Genomic DNA, 19,088 nt, shown 5'->3' on the forward strand with positions numbered 1-19,088 from the left:
CTCGAATCCAAAGCAGAGGACACTAGTATCAAGGCAATATACAGCGCAAGAGGCTTTCCATTCACAACTAACCATGAGATGAGTTATAAAACCAGCAAACTTACATTTCAACATTTTGACTGCCACTTTAGTCGCTCGGTTCGGTTTCTCCTTATCGAGACCCAGAGCCTCTCCCATCACCACTTGACCGAAGCAGCCTTCACCCAAGGGCTTTCCAAGAACAAGTCTGAAGCGGCGAGGACATGAAAACTACATTAACGCATTTATATCTGGCACAGTCTGCAGAAGTTTTAGTCATTTACAGCCACTGAAAACTTTTAAATTAGCCCCTATTTGAGACAAACTATTATTTTCTGGGCAATCATTAATAGCTTCATACTCTACACTAACCTAATATTTTACAGACCATCAAGTCAAATGGGGAGAAGGATAAAGTTACAACAATTACTAATATTTAGAGCAAACATGTAACATTAGGCAACAAATTACTTGAGTACATTATAGGGAATATTGTCATTAACATCTATTAAAATCTTAAGTGTTGTAAACTCGTCCTTTTGCATGTGCACCGACCTGTCGCGGGACAGTTCCCAGCGTGGGTCTTGGGGCAGCTCGTATTCGGACACTCCGGACAGCATGGGAGAGCCGCTAGAGGAGAGGCGGGACGGGCGCACCAGCATCACTCCAGAGTGGATAGAATTGCTCGACTCCACAGAGACCTAATGTAAAGAGCAGTGACATTACTTTCCCGAAGTGGCTCATACAGTCACTGAAGTATTTTTTTAGCTAAACTAGTGAACTATGAAAACTGTGCAAAAAAAAACTTACGGTGCATACTCTCTCCACCCTGAGGGACAAGTGGTTATATTCAGCTTAACAAAACTCTCAAAACATATGTTTCTGTTGTAAGATGTTAACTTACTATTAATAAATGTATGTATATATATTTAAAACATTTCATTGATTGGTCCTTGTCATGTGATCAGACGTTACATTTGTTGAATTTTGCGATGCATGAAAAGATCTTATTAGAATTATTAGACAATGAATCTTGAGCCATCCTCGCAAACTATAAGATTATGTTTTTAATGCTATAAACTTTATAAAAATATCTGAGCTAAGAAGGAGATATGCAAACCCCTATCTACTTTCTGTTACCTGTCTGCGCAGTGGGATGCTTTTGGCCAGCTTGTGCACGGCCAACTGGCCGTTGAAGTCGCTTTTCTTGGACGAGGTGCGGATCTTGACGATAATGGTGATGACGACCATGATGATGATGAAGATGAAGCCCACGCAGTAGATGACCACCTCCAGATATGTGTGGTTGGCTGGAGGGTAAGTGGGTACTGCTACATAGGAGGGTAAGGCAAGAAATGTGTCAAAGAAATAACTACAGGAGCATAGCTTTACCTGTAAATATACAGCTCAGTGCAAAAGCTTCAGTGGAAAGTGCCGTCAAAGGTGTTTAATACGGACACAAAGACTGAAGATGCTAAATCTTCCTTGGTCTAATTATTCATTTGAGTTTACTGTGATTTGATTTCACCCTGAACTAAAAGAGCTTGGGCACAATGTCCATCCAATGTAAGACAGAACCATGGCCTTTTTGTAACGCTAGTGCACCCAAATTAATTTAAATTATTAATCAATTATTCTGTATAAAACCAAACAGAAGCCTTTGCACTGCACTGTACATGTTCTGGTGGAGAACACACACTCAGTCTTCAGAGTTTAAAAAGCAACGCCTGTTCTATAAATCTAAACTCTTAATGAGGTCTATGTTCAGTGACCAAACGTTAGTAAAGGAAGACTCAACACACATTTCTAAACCATCATTAAGATTATTTGTGTCTAAAGGCAGAATATCACAAGCATAACTCATAACAATCCAAGATAAGTATCGTTCACATTGGCACGTTCATTTTTAAGGGCATCTGTGAGGCATTTTTAAAAGTTGCAAACTGGTGCATGTGATTAAAAAACTGATTGTGTTTTTTTCCTCCCGTTCAGTGAAAACACCAGCACTCAGAGTGTAATTGTTTCCATGTTTAAGAGTATCGTGCAAGCCTTGGTTTGGGATATGTCTTTGTGGAGGAAGAGAATATGTCAAACAGGATTTGAAATGTTTGAAGCTCAAACATCTGGCTCTTCCCTGAAGTCATAAAACTCCTACAGTGTCCTCCTAATATGTCGAACTGAACTATAGTATAAAAGAAATTGTTTACATACATTTGTAATATTTTAGGTTCAAATGGGAACAACAATACTGTCCAAAGTGTTATCTTATTTTATTGAATCCACTCATAGATTTATACGAGACATTGTGACTTCAAAGGCAGTTTTCTTACAATGGGACATAAAGATCAGCCCTAAAGTAGCCCCTACACACCGAACTTATACTTGTACTTAACTAGATTTATATTAAATTCCAAGCCTGATTTATTAAAGTTTTAAAGTTAAAAAAAACCTGCAAAATTAGAATAATTTTAGGCCAATTTTCAGTTATATCTAGTTAAATAAGATATTCAAAATCTCCTCTGAAATTTATTTGTATTCTAAATGTTAACAAAATAAACCAAGAAATTCAAACTTCTGTTTGCAGATTAAATTAAATAAAATGCCTTATTACTATATGAAAACATTACATGATGAAAAACTTGTAATACATTTTAGTAAACCACAGACATCTTTAAGTGAAATGTTTTTCCTTTTCACCAGCAGTGTCAACTTTAAGCAAGCTGCCATTTACATTTACAGCGACATTAATAGCTCCGTTAATAGCCTGTAGGCACAACATGTTTAATTATTCATTTTATTGCTTTATATTGGTGGCTAAAATTATTTCTTGAAAACCACCACAGCAATTATCCCAAACCACGGCTGCTATACCAACATAGTGCAATCACAACCCTAACAGAAAACACCAGCTACACAAGTGCACTGCTCTTGTGTGGAGAGGCTGACCGACAAGCGCTTTGATAATTGGACCAATGCCCATTCGGACCCTCGCGAATGGGACCACTCCGGTTCAGAGAGGCAATTATCAAAGCTCACAGCAGGAAATGACATCAGCGATACATGTCATTTACCCGGCTTGTCAAAGAACATCAGCTTTTCACCAACTCAACACCAATTAAAGAGCAGAGAGTACAGGGAGTTCAAAGTAGAGTCTCATTAGAGCTGCCAAACAAGCCTTTAGTGATAGTGACGTCCTACCTGCCCCAGACCAATAATGTGGTGTCAGATGGTTTAAGACGAGACACTGCGGGGTCACTATTTGACCTGAGGGGATTGTTGAAACTTTCCCTGTACATGACTAGTTATTCATCAAGATCCTGGTTACAATTTAAATGCATTTTAAAATAAATTGTTTATTATAGAATTAAACAATATTTCTAATACTGCTTCACTGTGTTTTATAAATATGCAACAGGTACTCTATGGTCTATGTCGGTGTAATCCCTCATGGATTGACACCAGTAATCAATTTGAAATTGATTTCTGATTCACATTTCAGGTGGCAATCTCCCTTCTCTTATAACTATGTTAGCATTGTTGTATTGTTTGGCATTCTGAGTTATATAAATACAGCAGAGCATGGCGCTTACACCCCCATCTTATCAGTTTAGATGGGGGCACGAGCCATGCTGAGCATAAAGCGAGAGGAGAGTTTATCTTGACCTGGCTTCCCCACACATTCTTCTACAGAGCTGAGGTCAAACTAACCTCGTTCTGATAAATGTGATAATGAACGGCCAGGCAGAAATGAATAAAGACGTGTAGTAGAAAAACAGGAGAAAGACAGGACCACTGATACCTTCAAAAATGGTCAACCATGCAGAGTGATGAGAGTACCCGATAGAATTGCCCGCCAAGCAGGTATACTCCCCAGCATCCTCAAAAGACACATTTCTCAGTTGAAGGACTTCCATTTCCTTGTCCGTGGTGTTAAGGCCAGCGGTCTAGAAAATAACAAAGGAAGCAGACCCAACAAGAGGCCCAAGAAGGAAAATGTAACCATGAGTAAAAGCTTTTGAAAGAGAGAAGAGAGTTGTTATTCTTGATCCAACACCATCGGCCCCAAAGGCACCACCAAGAGCCCACTGCAGAGGACTCTGCCAGTGAGAGCCCTCCAGCCTGTTAGTGGAGGAGCTGGGTTAGAGTCCAGACCTGGGCTATCCCATCACCACATCGACACCTCGTCTCATCTCTACATGCACGAGATGATCGCCATGGAAGAGTCCTCAGCAGAACAGAACACAAGCACTCGTGGACATACACACAGGGGCGCACACAGGGGCGCACACAGGGGCACACACACACAGACAGACAGACAGACAGACAGACAGACACACTTTCCACAGTCTTTGCTCTGCCTTAAACTAAACTGCAACAATCAATACTTGCTATAAAATAAATTTAAATTACTATTTATCCTCACCAGAAGCATGCACTACCGGTGCTTTATGTACATTTTCTTCAGTAGAATGTGCATTTAAAAAAAAAAAAAAGGTTTTATTTTGATTGGGTCTTCAGGGGCAATAATGCAACTGAATGTCCCAAACTGTTATTTTAGAAGTTGACTAGTCAGGCAATTATTCTTTTTCCGCTAAGTTAACTAGTCCAAAGATTGTTTCAATTGTTTTTGAATGGAAAAAAGATAATGCAACAGTCTTTGTTATAAAAGGTCTTTTTGTGTGCGTTTTATTATGATTATTATTTCTTAAAAATAAAAACTACAAAAGAGATTATTTTCCAATCATACAAAGCCTTTTTTTGTGGAGAGTGGGCTTGTAAAAGTAGGAGAATGATGGGTAGGAAAAAAGCACACGCACACACACGACTTTGAAAGGCAGGAGAGCGGCAGTAATAGAAGAAGATGGCAGAGAGGCCCTTATTACGAGGGCAGAGCTACGGCACACAGACAACATAACCCAGGGTCTAAACACTTTCAACTGTTCTGCTGGGAATTTTCCATAGCGTCATTTACAGTCAGGAGCACCGAGGCAGTAGAAAAAAAATGAGGGGAGGGAGGAGAGAAACAGCTCGTCTAGGGGCTTCCAGGATGCTTCCGGGAGCGTCCTCTTTTGGGCCATAGCAGCAGCAGCAACGGCGGCGGTGGTGGTGGTTACCTGAGGGCTCATATCTGGTCACAATCAGCCAGGCCGACTGATTGGCTTCTCCTATATAATTGGACACTTTACATGTATACTCCCCGCCCTCCTCCTCAGTCACATTGTAGAGGGTCAGCACCTGAGCGTCCGAACTATTGACCCCAGAATGCTGGAAATAAACAACATGTTATGGGCACAAGACACAACAACAACAGTGGCATTTGGGTGAAACTGTAAGAATAAAAATGATATATCAGCGTTAAAAGGACAAGCAAGTGGCTGTCTGTATATAACTAATGAAAGGGATTGGGCGATTGTGTGAAGAAATACTACTTCCTGAATGGAAAAAGCAATGACATTGTGACATAAATAGCTGTATAACAAGCACATAACAAGAAACAAGATAACAAGATTAGATTAACTTCTTTGGAGCATAGATTATTTTTATTTTTTTTTGGTCTCACATTAATTTGGCATTTGTTTTTAGGAGAAGTCTTAATCCAAGTTAGGGACTGTCACCATGAGACCACTGACCTGTGAATTTGCATTAAAATAGACAAAAATATTATAATGCAAATCTATCTGTGATATAAGGGAAAATTATGTGATTATTTACTCAAAATTCAAACATGCCACTTGCTCATCTTTGAAAGGGTCACGCAGTATGCATGAAGGTGTCATTGTTATCAGATTATAATGGGTGCATCTCATTAACATCGTACAATAAACAGTAAAGCATCTTGTTTCTACCTTGAGCACGCGGACGTACGGAAGCCCGTTGGGACCAACGCGGCTGCCGTTGATCTCGATGTGTTTGAGCCACTGAATGTGAGGCTGAGGGTCACTGAACACTTTACATTCGAACTCCACATCGCTGCCCACCACAGCGGTGCGGTTCGCTGGCAGCCCGGCCTGAAGGATCGGCCTGTGAGGAGAGCGCTCTGTGGATGACAACAAGGCCCAAAACAGACGCTATGATCACATATAGTTTACGTTTGATTCGACAGACGTCACAGCATTGTATTTGACAGAAGGTTTGCAGAAGCTTTGATGTGGATTTAGAAGATACAATTAATAATATGATAACTAGATATGGTAAATGATAACTAAATTTATTCTTTATGTAGTTTAAAATCCTTCCTCCCAGAGTGTGACCCAATCACACAAAAACAAACCATCGTAATGATGAAGCTGTGCCTAAGTCTATATAATGCTACCATCAGTCCAAACACAAACCTAAAAAAAGGCAAGATGCTTAGAGTAATAGCAGGTTTGTTTAATCTTATGACACCATGTAATTTTACAGGTTGGGCTGTTATTTCTTTCGGGGAAAATAAGTGCTGTTTTTGTCGCTAAGCACAAAGTATAATCATAAACTATAAATAGAGGCGATTTTGATTTTGATTTTATTTATTGTTCATGATTATAAATAAAATGAACTAACACAGCTCAGGTGCAGAGAAATTCGCCTCTTTTTATTCAAATTTTGCTTCTTCAAAATAAGCAAAAAATGTATTCCATGTTTGAAAAAGTGGTCATTGAGAAGGTCCACAGAGATCTAGGCTTTTCCTGTTCCATCAATGACATCATCTCAGCATGGATTGAAGGATCAGTGGGAGATCCCCCTTTAAAATCTTAAATCTAATATGCTTCAGGATGTGTTTTGGCGTTTGAAGTGTGATGTAAACATTTGACCGACAGTGGCAGTAAAGTTCATATGTTTGTGTAGATTTGCATATTATTTTGAAAGATTTTGTGAGCAACAATCCAATGTAGAGAATGATAGATTATAGTGATTGTGTGGGTCCTAAACTTACCGACTACATCTAGTTGGTAAGTGTGGTTGATGGTGCCGTACTGATTCTCCACCAGACAGGTGTAGTTGCCCTTGTCTGAGGGCACTACAGACTCCATGATGATGGTGCCCACCTGGTCACGAACCTATAAACAAAAGGTCTTATTGTTCATTTTGTACAGTCATTTTATGACAACACTTAAACATTATTAAATCAATGTCGTCTATATTTTCAAATACTATCATGAATGAACTAAATCAGGGCAAACCTGTCAATGAAACCGCCCAAACTAGTAGGATTAAGGACTTGCCAATCCATCTAGACTTCAAACGGTTAGAAACTGGCTATAAAAACATAACATAAAACCACAAAAGTTTCCTGACAGCCACTGTATAGAAGTGTCAACTGAGCAGAGATTAATTATATGTGATGAGGATTCAAATATCCTGCACCTCTTCCTTCCTGACACCCAGCGTTTGACAAACAGGATCCAAACAAAGCACAGGAAATGTTGTTTTATATACATCTGCCCAAACCTGTCCAAACCTTGTTAGCCTCAGCTCATGTCTCGCTCTTTTTCCGAGACATGTTATCATTTTTCTTCCATAAATCTGCCAAGACCGGCAGTGTGTGATTTACCAGTCACCCTCTAAGGCAATAGCAACATCAAACCTGCATATCCACCAACCATACGGCGGGCTCATTTAGCTAAAAGGTGAGGAGGGAGTCCAGCTGCCTACTGCCAGATGTGTTGTGCTTGGCTTCATGCATGTGGTCTACATTACTCTATCCCTCTGTACAGACGATATGAACAATAGACGCCATAAAAACAGAGTGTGGGAGGAAAGACACATGTCCCATACGCCGAGGCAGACATTTGCACCTAGACGGAAAAACTGGAGCCAGATGTTAATGGTGCGGCGTCGTTTGGTAACTGTAAATTAATGAATGATGTTTGTATTAATCTGCACTAAATTTAGGATGAGGTTACCGGTAACTCAAGTAAGATTCAGGGGTTGTATTAATTTAAAAGGTCAGTATCAGCAATCTATTTATTGAACTAAATAAACGCCTTATCCGAAAGGTTTAACTGTTTTTTAAATTGAAATAATATGAAGGGAAGAGGCAAAAATGACAATTTCACAATTCATGAAAACTATGCAATTAAGATTAGATTTGCCATTTAAGTTTAATATTTACGTTTGAATGGAATTCAGTTCAAGGTTTACAATTTAAACACGTCCAGAAGAATTGACAAAAACACTGAAATAAACTGACAAACTAATAAAAGAATCACATACGCAAATCTAAACTATAGGGTCGTCAGTTTTTAAGCAGAATAAGACGCATTTGTAGAGGAAATAATGGTACTAAAGCCTGTGCGATTTGCCAATTGCAATTTCTCTTATCACAAATCATGAATTATTTGTAATCAATGGTGAGGACGCTTTGGTTTCTTTTTGAATTGCTGAGACTTCTTTAAGTTCTACATTGCAGGGTGGAGACGGGCAGCTGAGAGGAAACTCCTAAATAAGCTCCAGCTGTGCAGTTAAGACAGGACAGGGGCCTCATTTATAAAAGTGTGCGTCAAATTGTACTTGAAAGCGTGCGAACGGGAACGTAAAAGATTCACAGCCGCAAAAAGAAAAGACTATTTATAAAAACCTGCACAGCACACCTGTACGCACTTCCCTCTTCCTAAATCCCAACCCACCTTACTTCAGTGATACGCCAATTCCTTACGAGTTTCCGCCCTGAGCCCGCCCGTGTGCCCGTATGTGTGTCGCCATTTAACACTTTGGGCTTCGTTTTGTGCGTAGCGGCTTTATAAATGAGGCCCCAGGACTGATATGCACATGATGGGATGAGCAGATGTGGAGAAGACATTTCCCTCTGTTAACGCGTAAAGTATTCCACACACCTGTGCAACAACAGCCTCAAACCGCACTCATCGCAAAACTTTAAGGTACATAAAAATACAAGATTTACTACTGCCCATAAACAGCGTCAGATCACAAAGGCCAGACAAGAAGTCGACTTGTTCACTTTCAAACGGAGGAATTTACCAAGAAAAGCCCATATCAGTATTACTATCAGCAGTAAACGGTTGGGACCACAGCCAAGGGTGATAAGGAGAGGGAAGTAGAGATATACTCCCAATACTTACGAAACCAAGCAAACATGACCGACTCGGACAGTTGTAAAATGTCTTATCAATATTACACGTTGTCAGCATTTACGTACGCATATGAATACAGTTAGCCTGGAAAGAAAGGATGTCAATAAAGGAAGTCGAAATGTCAACAGGCGGTCGCACTTTTTCAGCTGCATAAAAACAAAAGGAAAACTGTCAAAATGAGGATGACTAAAGTTTGCCACCTGGATTTATTGTTAATATAGAACGTCATTAAAGCATTGGATTTCAGCCAGCAATGTTTTTGAGGTCAGAAGTGAGACAGGGAGGGGCTGGTGATCAAATGTTGACATGAGATCACTTACACCTCTGAAACTCTAAAGTAAAGTTGGGCACATTTAAGTTATCACAAGGGCCAGTTAACCAATAGTTTCTAAATTAAGCTGTTGTGTTATCATAATGTTCCACAGTGATTAAGATATGATTATATTTAGTGGACATATTGAGTGAGGAAACATACATAGAAGGTGACGTGAGAGTTTGTATGTTCTTCCTGAGTATTAATTGCTCTGGCCTCATCTTAATATCTTACACATAAACAACTAAGATCAAGTTAGACACTAAAAACAGCAAAGCACAAACCTTGAATCCTCCAATGCGATGGTCCCTCTTGAACTCCTTGCCGTTCTTGTACCATTTCAGTGTTGGTGTGGGGTTACCACTGGCTTGACAACGAAACTTCACAGTCTTACTGGCAGGAACTGCGTGGAGCTTTTTCTCCATTTTCCCTGGTTGAACCCACTGAGGAGGCATGGCTGACAAGAGAAGACACAAAACAAATAATAAAATATTAAGCAAATATTTTTGGATTTAAAAAAATATATATTTTAGTGTCTAGTTTTTTAAATATTATTCGTTTATAACTCCCTAAATTTAAACTGACACTGAGTCATGTTTAGGATGTTAAGGCCAGTGTGCCTGGCACGCTTCAGACTCATTGTGGTTAGTACAGATGCTGAGGTCAAAGAGATACTTAATAACATTAAGTGACACACGGTTACTCACTATAGAGTTTAAATAAAGGCCCTCATTATTTTAGTCATTCACTTTCCCTCTGACCACCAAGAGTGAGTCAAACAATCGGATGACTCGCTTAAAGAAAACAGTAATTATCAAATGCATACAATTGCAAATACAATTGCTATGAATGTATAAATCAGGGGTCGGGCCCCCCTGAGGGGCCTCAGAGGCACTGCCTCAAATGCTGTCCACACAACAAGAACATTAAAGCAAAATAGTTTGAAATACACTTTATAGCAAATTGCTATAATTTACAACCTTAAATGAGCAAATGGCTGTAATAAAGTAATTATTAGTTGTACTTTACATGGACATTTCAAGTGAAAAACATGATTTTTGAAAAACATGAAAACATGATGCCCCGTTGGATCTTTGAATCGCTATAAATAAATAAGTTAAAATATTATACTTACGCATCTTCTTCTGACTGCCCAATAACTTTGCTTCCTCTGATGAAGACTCCTCATCTTCATCATCATCTTCAGATGAAGCCAAAGTATCAACTACAACAAAAACACATTATATATTTTAGCTTTAAAGAGCCATGGATGTGACCATTTAAAACTGTAATTTCTACACAGTGTAAAAAACGGTTTAACTTCTTTATCTTCCCTCACCTGTAACATTGAAGTAGAGGCTGTGGTTGCTGAAGGTGGTGCAGGTGTAGAGCCCAGAGTCCGTCAGCTCCACAGTCTCGATCTCCAGTTGTCCATTACGAATATGAGTGTGTTCACCGTCCACCATCACCACATGGTCTTTGGTCCAGTTCACAGCGTGGTCCGCGTCCTTCGAGGAGCAGCTCAGGGCCAGAGGGTCCCCCAGGAAGAGAGTGTATGGTTCAATTTGTGTTTCTATGGGAACTGAAAGAACAGTAAAGATTATGATTAGTTATAGTTATAAAGATACATTTGATCAAATAAAGCAGCAACACATTTTAGATCTAATAAAGCGGTTCCATTCATTGAACATTATCCAACTGTCCAAAACCATGAGCAAACACAAGCCATTTTTCCTCGTCTCCACTGTTCACTTTCCCCTTCTTACCTCACCTGTAAATTAAATCTTATTCCAAATTAGTCAAAGCCTGTCGTGTGTCAGGGTGGGCAGCAGCTACTTTACAAGAGGAGCTGGGATTCGATTAGAGCGGAGAAGAGCAGAGAGGCGTCGCAACACGGGACACCTGAGCCCCCCTGTGCTACACGACTACGTAGTGCGCGGGGGGAGGGGGTAACCCAATTTTGCCGCCACACCGTCCATAACAATCGCATTGTTTGTCCACACACAATGGCCGCGAGATTGCAACTGTCCGACTTATGTGGCATTCTTACCGCTATATCGAACCCGCTGCATGTTTAGACCCCAGCAGGTCTAAACATGATTCAGGAAATGTTAACAAGTGATTTACTTTACAACTTCCTACAGGTCTTTCCTGAATAAGTTTGACCTCTACGTCAGTCAGCTGCTTTCTATGGCTGTAGTGCTTTAGTCGTTTGGTCGATTAATCAGTCGATGGTGTCTTAAGCGACCAAAATTTGTATTAGGGAACTATTATTTTAATTTAGATTAAACGGATTTGTATGGAACCACATGCAGCAAAAAAAGGAAATGCCATGGAAAGAGTTCGTGTTGCTGCAAACCAAATAATGTCCGACTCAGCTGATCTGTTGTGTGGAGTTCCTCAGGGCTCCGTCTTGGGTCTCGTCTTATTTCTGCTTTATATAATTCCCCTGGGAATGATCATTAAAGAGTTTAGTGATGTGTCCTACCACCTGTTCGCTGACGATATTCAGCTCTATTGCTCTTTTAAACCTTCTGAGATCCAGAAGCTGAAATCATTGGTCAGTTGTTTAGTGCAAATAAAACAATGGCTGAGTCAAAACTCCTTGCAGCTAAATGCTGACAAAACAGAAACTCTGATTATTGCCCCCGATGATGCCATTCCAGGGATAAACCAGTACTTGGGTGTTTTAGGTCAGACTGCTAAACCAAGTCTTAGAAACTTGGGTGTTGTCTTTGACAAAGACATGTCTTTAGAGCACCACTCCAAGCTGTTGACGAGGAACTGTTTCTTTCAGTTGAGGAAAATCTCTAAGCTCAGGAAAATGGTGTCTCAAAATGACCTGGAAGTTATAATTCATGCATTTGTGTCTTCACGTTTAGACTATTGTAATAGCTTGTTTTCCTGTCTTAACAAGAAGGAACTCTCTCGTCTGCAGCTGATCCAGAACTCTGCAGCGAGGATCTTAACCCGCACAAATAGAAGGGCCCACATTTCACCCATTCTTAAAGCCCTTCACTGGCTGCCGGTCTCCTACCGGATACAGTTTAAAATTCTTGTTTTAACTTTTAGAGCTTTAAATGGTCAGGTCCCATCGTACATCAGCGATCTGATTAAACCATACGCTCCCTCTCGCTCACTAAGGTCCTTGGACCAGAAACTGTTGTTGGTTCCTCGCACCCGTTTTCGGACCAGAGGAGACCGATCCTTCCAGGCTGTTGCCCCCAGACTCTGGAACGATCTTCCGTTCTCCCTACGGTCACTGGACTCAGTTACTGCTTTTAAGGGTCAGCTTAAAACCTTTTTATTTAGTCAAGCCTTTTAAATGCACTTGTTTTACGGACTGATTTTACTGTATATTGTTGTATATGTATTGTTCACTGTAAGTTTTTTGTGTTTTTATTGTTTTATTCTGTGTTTTGTGAAGCACTTTGTGACCTCCGTCTGTGAAAGGTGCTATATAAATAAAATGTACTTACTTACTTAAAGATTTGAGAGTGAACCGTGAGCTTAATTTGCTTTTTTTTTACACATAAATACAGAGTTTCTTTGTAGTTTTCTGTATGAATTGTAGTTTTTGCGTAAACTCCAGTGCAGTTGTAGTTGTGTGAGTGCATTTTGGGTCAGATATATAGAGATACTTAACATTTTAGAGCGATTTTGCCACACTCCCCTTAATAGTCGACTAAGCGATCAGCTGAGCAGGTCTTCCGTTGACTACAGCCCTACTGCTTTCCCCATCTCCATCCATCTTCTGCTTATTTATTTATTCTCAAATGACAGCACTGTTGATCAGTATGTGCAAACCTACACTGTGTAATTACTGTGTTGTAAAGCTCAAAACTGTTGCAATAAATCACCTTTGACTTGGTATTGCGAGTACTTGACAGTGATGAGCGAAACTGAAATAGATCATTTTGAGGTTCTGGTCGTACACGTAGACAAATTAAGCACGCAATCACAGTGTTTGGCCTTGCACTTCCCCTGCGCAGGAAGTAGAACCACACAGCACTTCAACTTTGTGTCAACATCAGGAAACCTGCAGTGTAATCCCTCCCATCATCCCAACAAAAGACTCCCGAACAATGAGAGGTCAGTGGTAGCATCAACTGAGCGTGTGCAAGGCCGTGCGATTCATTCTACGCCTTCACCGTACAGCAAGGATCATTTAAAGAGGGTAAAAAGGTCAGACACTAAATTAAAAATACAGTATTATTTAACTACAGTGCAAAAAATACACGCTATAATACTTTAGATATTATTTTATTAAAGCCACTTTCAATATTTGGAAGTGGATGTTTTTAGTTTGTTGCATGATCTAGCTTATAAAAGAGCGTCTCTACTGAGCATGTGCAGAAGGCTTGCAGAGGCAGGTTCTGGTGCCAGTTGCTATGGTGACCCCACTTGGGCCTACTAAAGGTATTTCCTGGATCACATATGTCTGACAGGGCTCCTAATCCCAGCAGGAAAAAGGGGCCAGAGGGAAGGATCAACTTTCTCCTCCAAAACAAACCAAATAGGGGGAGGCAGGAGAAATGTTTGAGTAGATTTAGGGGATAGAGGGTGTATCCGAAAAGGACTGGCAAAGGTCGCAAATACCAGGTCTCAAATGCCACAGATAAGACAGAGTCAACGTCAGAGTTATCTGCTTAGGGAAGACAACATCAAGATCAATAGAAGTAGTGATGTTACATGTTCTTTTCCTCCATTTGCACAGCACAAGCGGATAATATACGTGTTTTATACAAAAGTAGCACACAATATAATTTCGAGAGGCAGGGCATTTTTAACATCTAATCACGATTTAACGATTATCCACAAACAGTGAAATCTTTCATTTTCTTTCCTTCCCGTTGTCTAACATGTGACTAGTTTGGGACCGGCTAAATGTTAAATGTGAAGAAAAAAGCCAGATTCAAAAAAGTTCTTTACGTTCAAGTCAGTTTTTTGGGATTATAGATTGAACAGAATATACTTAATTGAAAATTGTCACAACTATTATTTTATGGTTCTTAGTATTATATTGTGACCTGAATAATCCCGATTATGAATTCAACTAATAATCTTGACATTCCTAATAATGATATAACATCATAACTAATCCAGTCACAAGTAGAGACAATCCAGTGGTGGGCTACCAAGGCTCGCTCAGAAAATAGTAGTTGTACAAGTCAAGTTTATTTATAAAGCACATTTAAATTGAATCATAATGGTCCAAAGTGCTGTACGAAGGAAATAAAAAAACATCCAAAACATAGAATAAGTATAAGGGGCTAAATACAAATCACTGCACAATGAGAGTCCAATACATTGTTGCGTTTAAAATAATATGGAAAAGAATGACAAACATCCATGATCGTCTCACTCCACATGATTTGGTAAACATAACTTGACTCCTCCCTCAAACAGTCCTAACGTGGGGGATAAAAACATCTTATGCAAGTTAATCCAAATGGTTCACTGATTGGATTATCAAAGCTCTCTAGCCTTCTTCCAAAACCTGACTGACGTGGTTTGAAATCAGACTAATGACATGGACTTTACAAGAACTCAAGTGTTTTTTTAAGCTAAAAATCACCAGTGTGTGAAAAAGGGGGAAAAGGCACAGCACCAGTCATTGGAACCTACTCCGGAGTCCAAGATAGGAAGCAATATGCTGCATGAATGACTTGTGGGATTTCCTGCCCTCGCTACAGTGATGGTTGAATGCAGCGGGTCCAAACGGCTGAGGCCTTTTCCTTGTGCCACATTGAAAAAAACACTGGCACGTTTCTCTGCTAATTTGACCGGCGCAGAGTGAAGAGGTGGGAGACGCATAAAGAAGATTGATAAGAGACAAAAGAGACCGGCAGGAGGCCAAAGTCTGGGACAAAGACCATTAGTAAACCCCAAAAAGATCACCAGGCGACCGTCTGCACTGAATGCTCTCCAACTTGGCCTGTTCAGTTTTAAATGAGACACAATCAACATGAATTAGCACTTTGGAGCCACATGGAAAACTAGTCAGCGCTAATTTAGTCAACAAGCATTTTGAACATATAAAAGCGAATCTAATTTAGTAGCAGATCGTTTGCATTTGGCCGGAGCAAAGATTGGTGAGCAAATGAAAAATAATTAATAACTTGAAGTGACAACATCAAAAGGTATTTTAGTGCAACAAAGACTTTACAGACAACAAAAAGCTTGTCTTATTTGTGTAAATAAAGAAGGACGCATAAACCAGAGCCATTCGAATATTAGCATTTTGTTTCCCTGTCCCGGAGACAAAAGGAATGCAGCCAAATGCATGTGCTGCGATTGTTTGTGGACAGCTGAAGCCGTCCGTCACACAGCGGGGAGCGGGGAAAGTGACCCAGGACTCCCAGCCTCGCAAGCGGGGGAGCAGGGCAGAGATAGTACCTGGCCATTTGGTGTTCGGCGACAGGGTGGGGTGTAAATCCTGCCTCGGCCTACCCCCACCTCCAGCCCTCCACCACAATGGAAATTTATGACACAGAAGACAAACATTCTCCGAAGAAACTCTATCCTGAGGCGGCAGGGGCGGGCTCAGAGCAGCGTCTTCTTTCCTCTTTTTCAAAAAACAGGCTAATTTATAGTTTCCCTGGCAGTTAACTCTACTCTCGGTGACAACAAATACCTTTTTATTACAAAGGAGAGGAGCAGAGCTGGACGAGGTAGCAGCGCTGCCCTAGGGCGACACATGGGACCCATTTAATCCTCCCTGTCCCAGAGTTGGCTCCAGAGCAGCTACACAAAGTTTATTTTAGAGACCTTCTTTCCTAATATCTCTAATTATAATGCTGCGGCTTTATCATATCCAGTGGCTGCGCTCCACTTCCGACTGTAGAGTGTAAACATCCCAACTCGCTGCCCACACGTCCAGCCGGCTATTACTCCTCTGGAACGCTTCCAAGAGACACATTTTTAAGGATTTGGTTTCAGCGCCGCTTTCCCCTTTTCAGAGCACCTCTAGCAGCCAAATCTGGATGAATCCTTTTTGGAAAATAAAACAAACCTTGACAAATTTGGAAAAAGTAAAACAAGTGCGTGTTTACAGGGAGTGTCCTCAGAAAAAGAAACTGCTCAATGTCAAGAAGACTAAATATATTCAGCGCGTTCACTCACGGCTTCACCATAAAAACGTTTAAAATATAGTTGTAGATATACTTTGTTTGATTGCTTTGTCTTCTAATAGTCAGGAAAAATTATCTAGTGCACAACGGAGCACTTTTAGAAAGTTAATCTGACATTGAACGGCGTTTGAACAAACCCGAGGTGAGGCTCAATGCTCTGTCTCTGCGCAGATATCGGTCTGTCATTTACTACAAGAAATATGGACTGTAAATTGAAACCAGACTGTCAAATTTCACTGCACGGCTTGAGAGGAGATGTTTCACAAGTAAACAAAAAAGTATTGGCGATAGGCTTTCAAGCTTGCGATCTAGTTCACAGAAGAAAAAACAAACGGGAAGACAATATAATACCAACTGAGAGCGAGTTTCCCAATTAAGAGATGCACTTAAGATGTTAATCTGCGAGACCTTGTCCTGTAATGTACATTTTATTTTTATTTCTTCCATTTTGCGTTCACAATCAAAACACTGACTTCAGTGTTTTTATTGGCCCAGACATGAACCTTGTATAAATATTATGGCGACACAAACAGGTCGGATGATAAAGCCTGGACGGACGGATCTATGGACAAAATAACCGCTGGACTGAAAAATTTAAAAATTAAATGTAAAAAAATAACAAAATGGGACTCTTTAAAAAAAAAAAAAAAAAACATTATGCTTTAAACCGTCTTTTCTTTGGGTGACACCTTACCTTTTATTTTTATTCTTTATTTATCCTGAGTTCTCACTAGTCCCGTGTTTCGTGTTCGTTTATCTTAATGTTTATTCTTTTTACATTTGTTCTTATTATTTTATGTTTAAACAATAGAAATTAAAAGAATTTTAAAAATAATGTAATCTTAGTCATGGGTTTCAGCTTCCTGCTCATAGATGACATCTTTAGGACTTTTACCCATTAGAAAAAAAAAATGTATATACACCGGTATGTTTTTAAGTGTTTATTACTATAGCAACAGGGGTATATTTCCATTACTCATCTCAAACTCTTAATAGTACAATTAAAAGTGTCATCAACAACAGGCCTATTGGAGCTTTTTGAGCCACTTTGTCTCATCATCTGTAAACTTGACCACACGTCACTGGGTATGAGAATATTCAGCATATTTAAACGTTTTTAGTGGGGGGTTATAAGGAGAAATGTCTACAAAGCCACCAAATCAGCATTAGTTGATTGAAGACATTGGCTGTACTACAAAAAACGTGCCTATTTTACTGTGGATATCACAGCTACATTCCTCTGGCATATTCCAGATAACAGTAGCAAAGACACTGTGAGATCAAATTAAATCAAAAGTAACTACTATAGTACTAACACTGTGCTGGAAGAATGCAGTTTGTTGCTTCAAAATCCAAAATATTACAGCAACTGATCTCATCTGGTGTTTCAACTGTATAGACGTCAGATAGGGAACATTCACCACTGTAAAAACAAAACGTTTAAACGCCTGTAAATGCAAAGAGCGTCTGTGATGAATTTGTTGCACTTAACAAACATCAGACTGAGGAGAAAGGGGGAAGTGGGAACACGCACACTACAAAGAGCAGGCCTCAGTGTCCGTGTGGCCTGGAGTGTGTTAGGATTACATTCCTGCACAAGAACAAAGCTCTGATTATCACTGGTCTGCTTCTCAAGGCAACGGGCCAGATAAGACTGCCCCGGTGATACAGGACATTTAATAAAGCTCAAACCCAGGGAAAAGTACCCAGCCACCAGACAGAGGGGTCTTTGTGCCAGTCCCAAGCCATGATAAATGTGTCAGGAGCAACAGATCTACTACGGTGTGAGGTGGGCAATGAACCCAAACATTGTGAATGTTGCTTTGAAGATATGAAAGATTTGAATATTGAGTACATTGTTTTTAGTAAGAAATATAACTGATAAAAATGGAAAAAGTAATTCTGCATTTTTGTGATTAATTACAGACAAATGTGAAATACAGATATTTCACATTTATTGGATAATTAAACCTCAACTAAGACGTTTATTAGACATGTTTTAACACATTTAATGTTGGATTTACATAATATAATCCGACTATTCATTGCATCAGGAAACAAAAAAAAGCAAAAAAAAAGAGAAGAAGAATGTAAAAATAGTCACAACGTTTAACTCTCCAGACCTCTTGTCCTGGTCTACACGCAGCTAAAAGAGTTGAATAAGTGTGGACTGAGAGACGTTTAGGGACATCTAGTAATTTAGGATTTGCACCAAAACCTTGCAGCCTTCATTGCTTATAAAACACGGCAAGCACACGTTTGCCAAACAGACGAGCGACAAACCTTTTACGTTGAGCTTTTGATTTTCAGACATTTTATTTATTATTTTCCATTGCCCTTTATTTAAACACGAAAGTCCCACTGAGATTTAGCATCTCTTTGTCAGGGGGACGAGTCTTTTGTATATGTTTTTAGTGAAGAAATCTACACACAGACCAGCCGGCACATGAGGAAAGGCGTTGATCATAAGTTATCTACTCTCCACAGTGAAAATAAAGACATAATTCCTATGTGACAAGCATTATAAATAATAATTTACATGCAAAAAATTGG

General features: G+C 39.8%; 1 protein-coding gene across 7 annotated transcripts in view; it reads right to left on the reverse strand.

Moving 5' to 3' along the window:
• fgfr1a (fibroblast growth factor receptor 1a) overlaps positions 1–19,088 on the reverse strand; it is a 34,011-nt gene that overhangs the window by 6,289 nt on the left and 8,634 nt on the right. Inside the window, exons 3-11 of one of the 7 annotated variants that reach the window (XM_072432495.1) lie at positions 10,742–10,984; positions 10,538–10,627; positions 9,687–9,859; positions 6,932–7,055; positions 5,865–6,055; positions 3,818–3,962; positions 1,159–1,346; positions 574–719; positions 105–226 (exon numbers count right to left, since the gene is read on the reverse strand). In XM_072432495.1, the coding sequence (XP_072288596.1) occupies positions 105–226; positions 574–719; positions 1,159–1,346; positions 3,818–3,962; positions 5,865–6,055; positions 6,932–7,055; positions 9,687–9,859; positions 10,538–10,627; positions 10,742–10,984 (1,422 nt within the window). Of the gene's footprint in view, positions 1–104; positions 227–573; positions 720–1,151; positions 1,350–3,817; positions 3,963–5,132; positions 5,284–5,864; positions 6,056–6,931; positions 7,056–9,686; positions 9,860–10,537; positions 10,628–10,741; positions 10,985–19,088 lie in introns of all 7 variants that reach the window. The other 6 variants (XM_072432493.1, XM_072432494.1, XM_072432490.1 and 3 more) reach the window with 6 other exon arrangements.

This window comes from Eucyclogobius newberryi, unplaced genomic scaffold, assembly GCF_026437365.1.
Source record: "Eucyclogobius newberryi isolate DKJ021-1_F unplaced genomic scaffold, fEucNew1.0.hap1 SCAF_6, whole genome shotgun sequence".
Classification (NCBI taxonomy): Eukaryota; Metazoa; Chordata; class Actinopteri; order Gobiiformes; family Gobiidae; genus Eucyclogobius; species Eucyclogobius newberryi.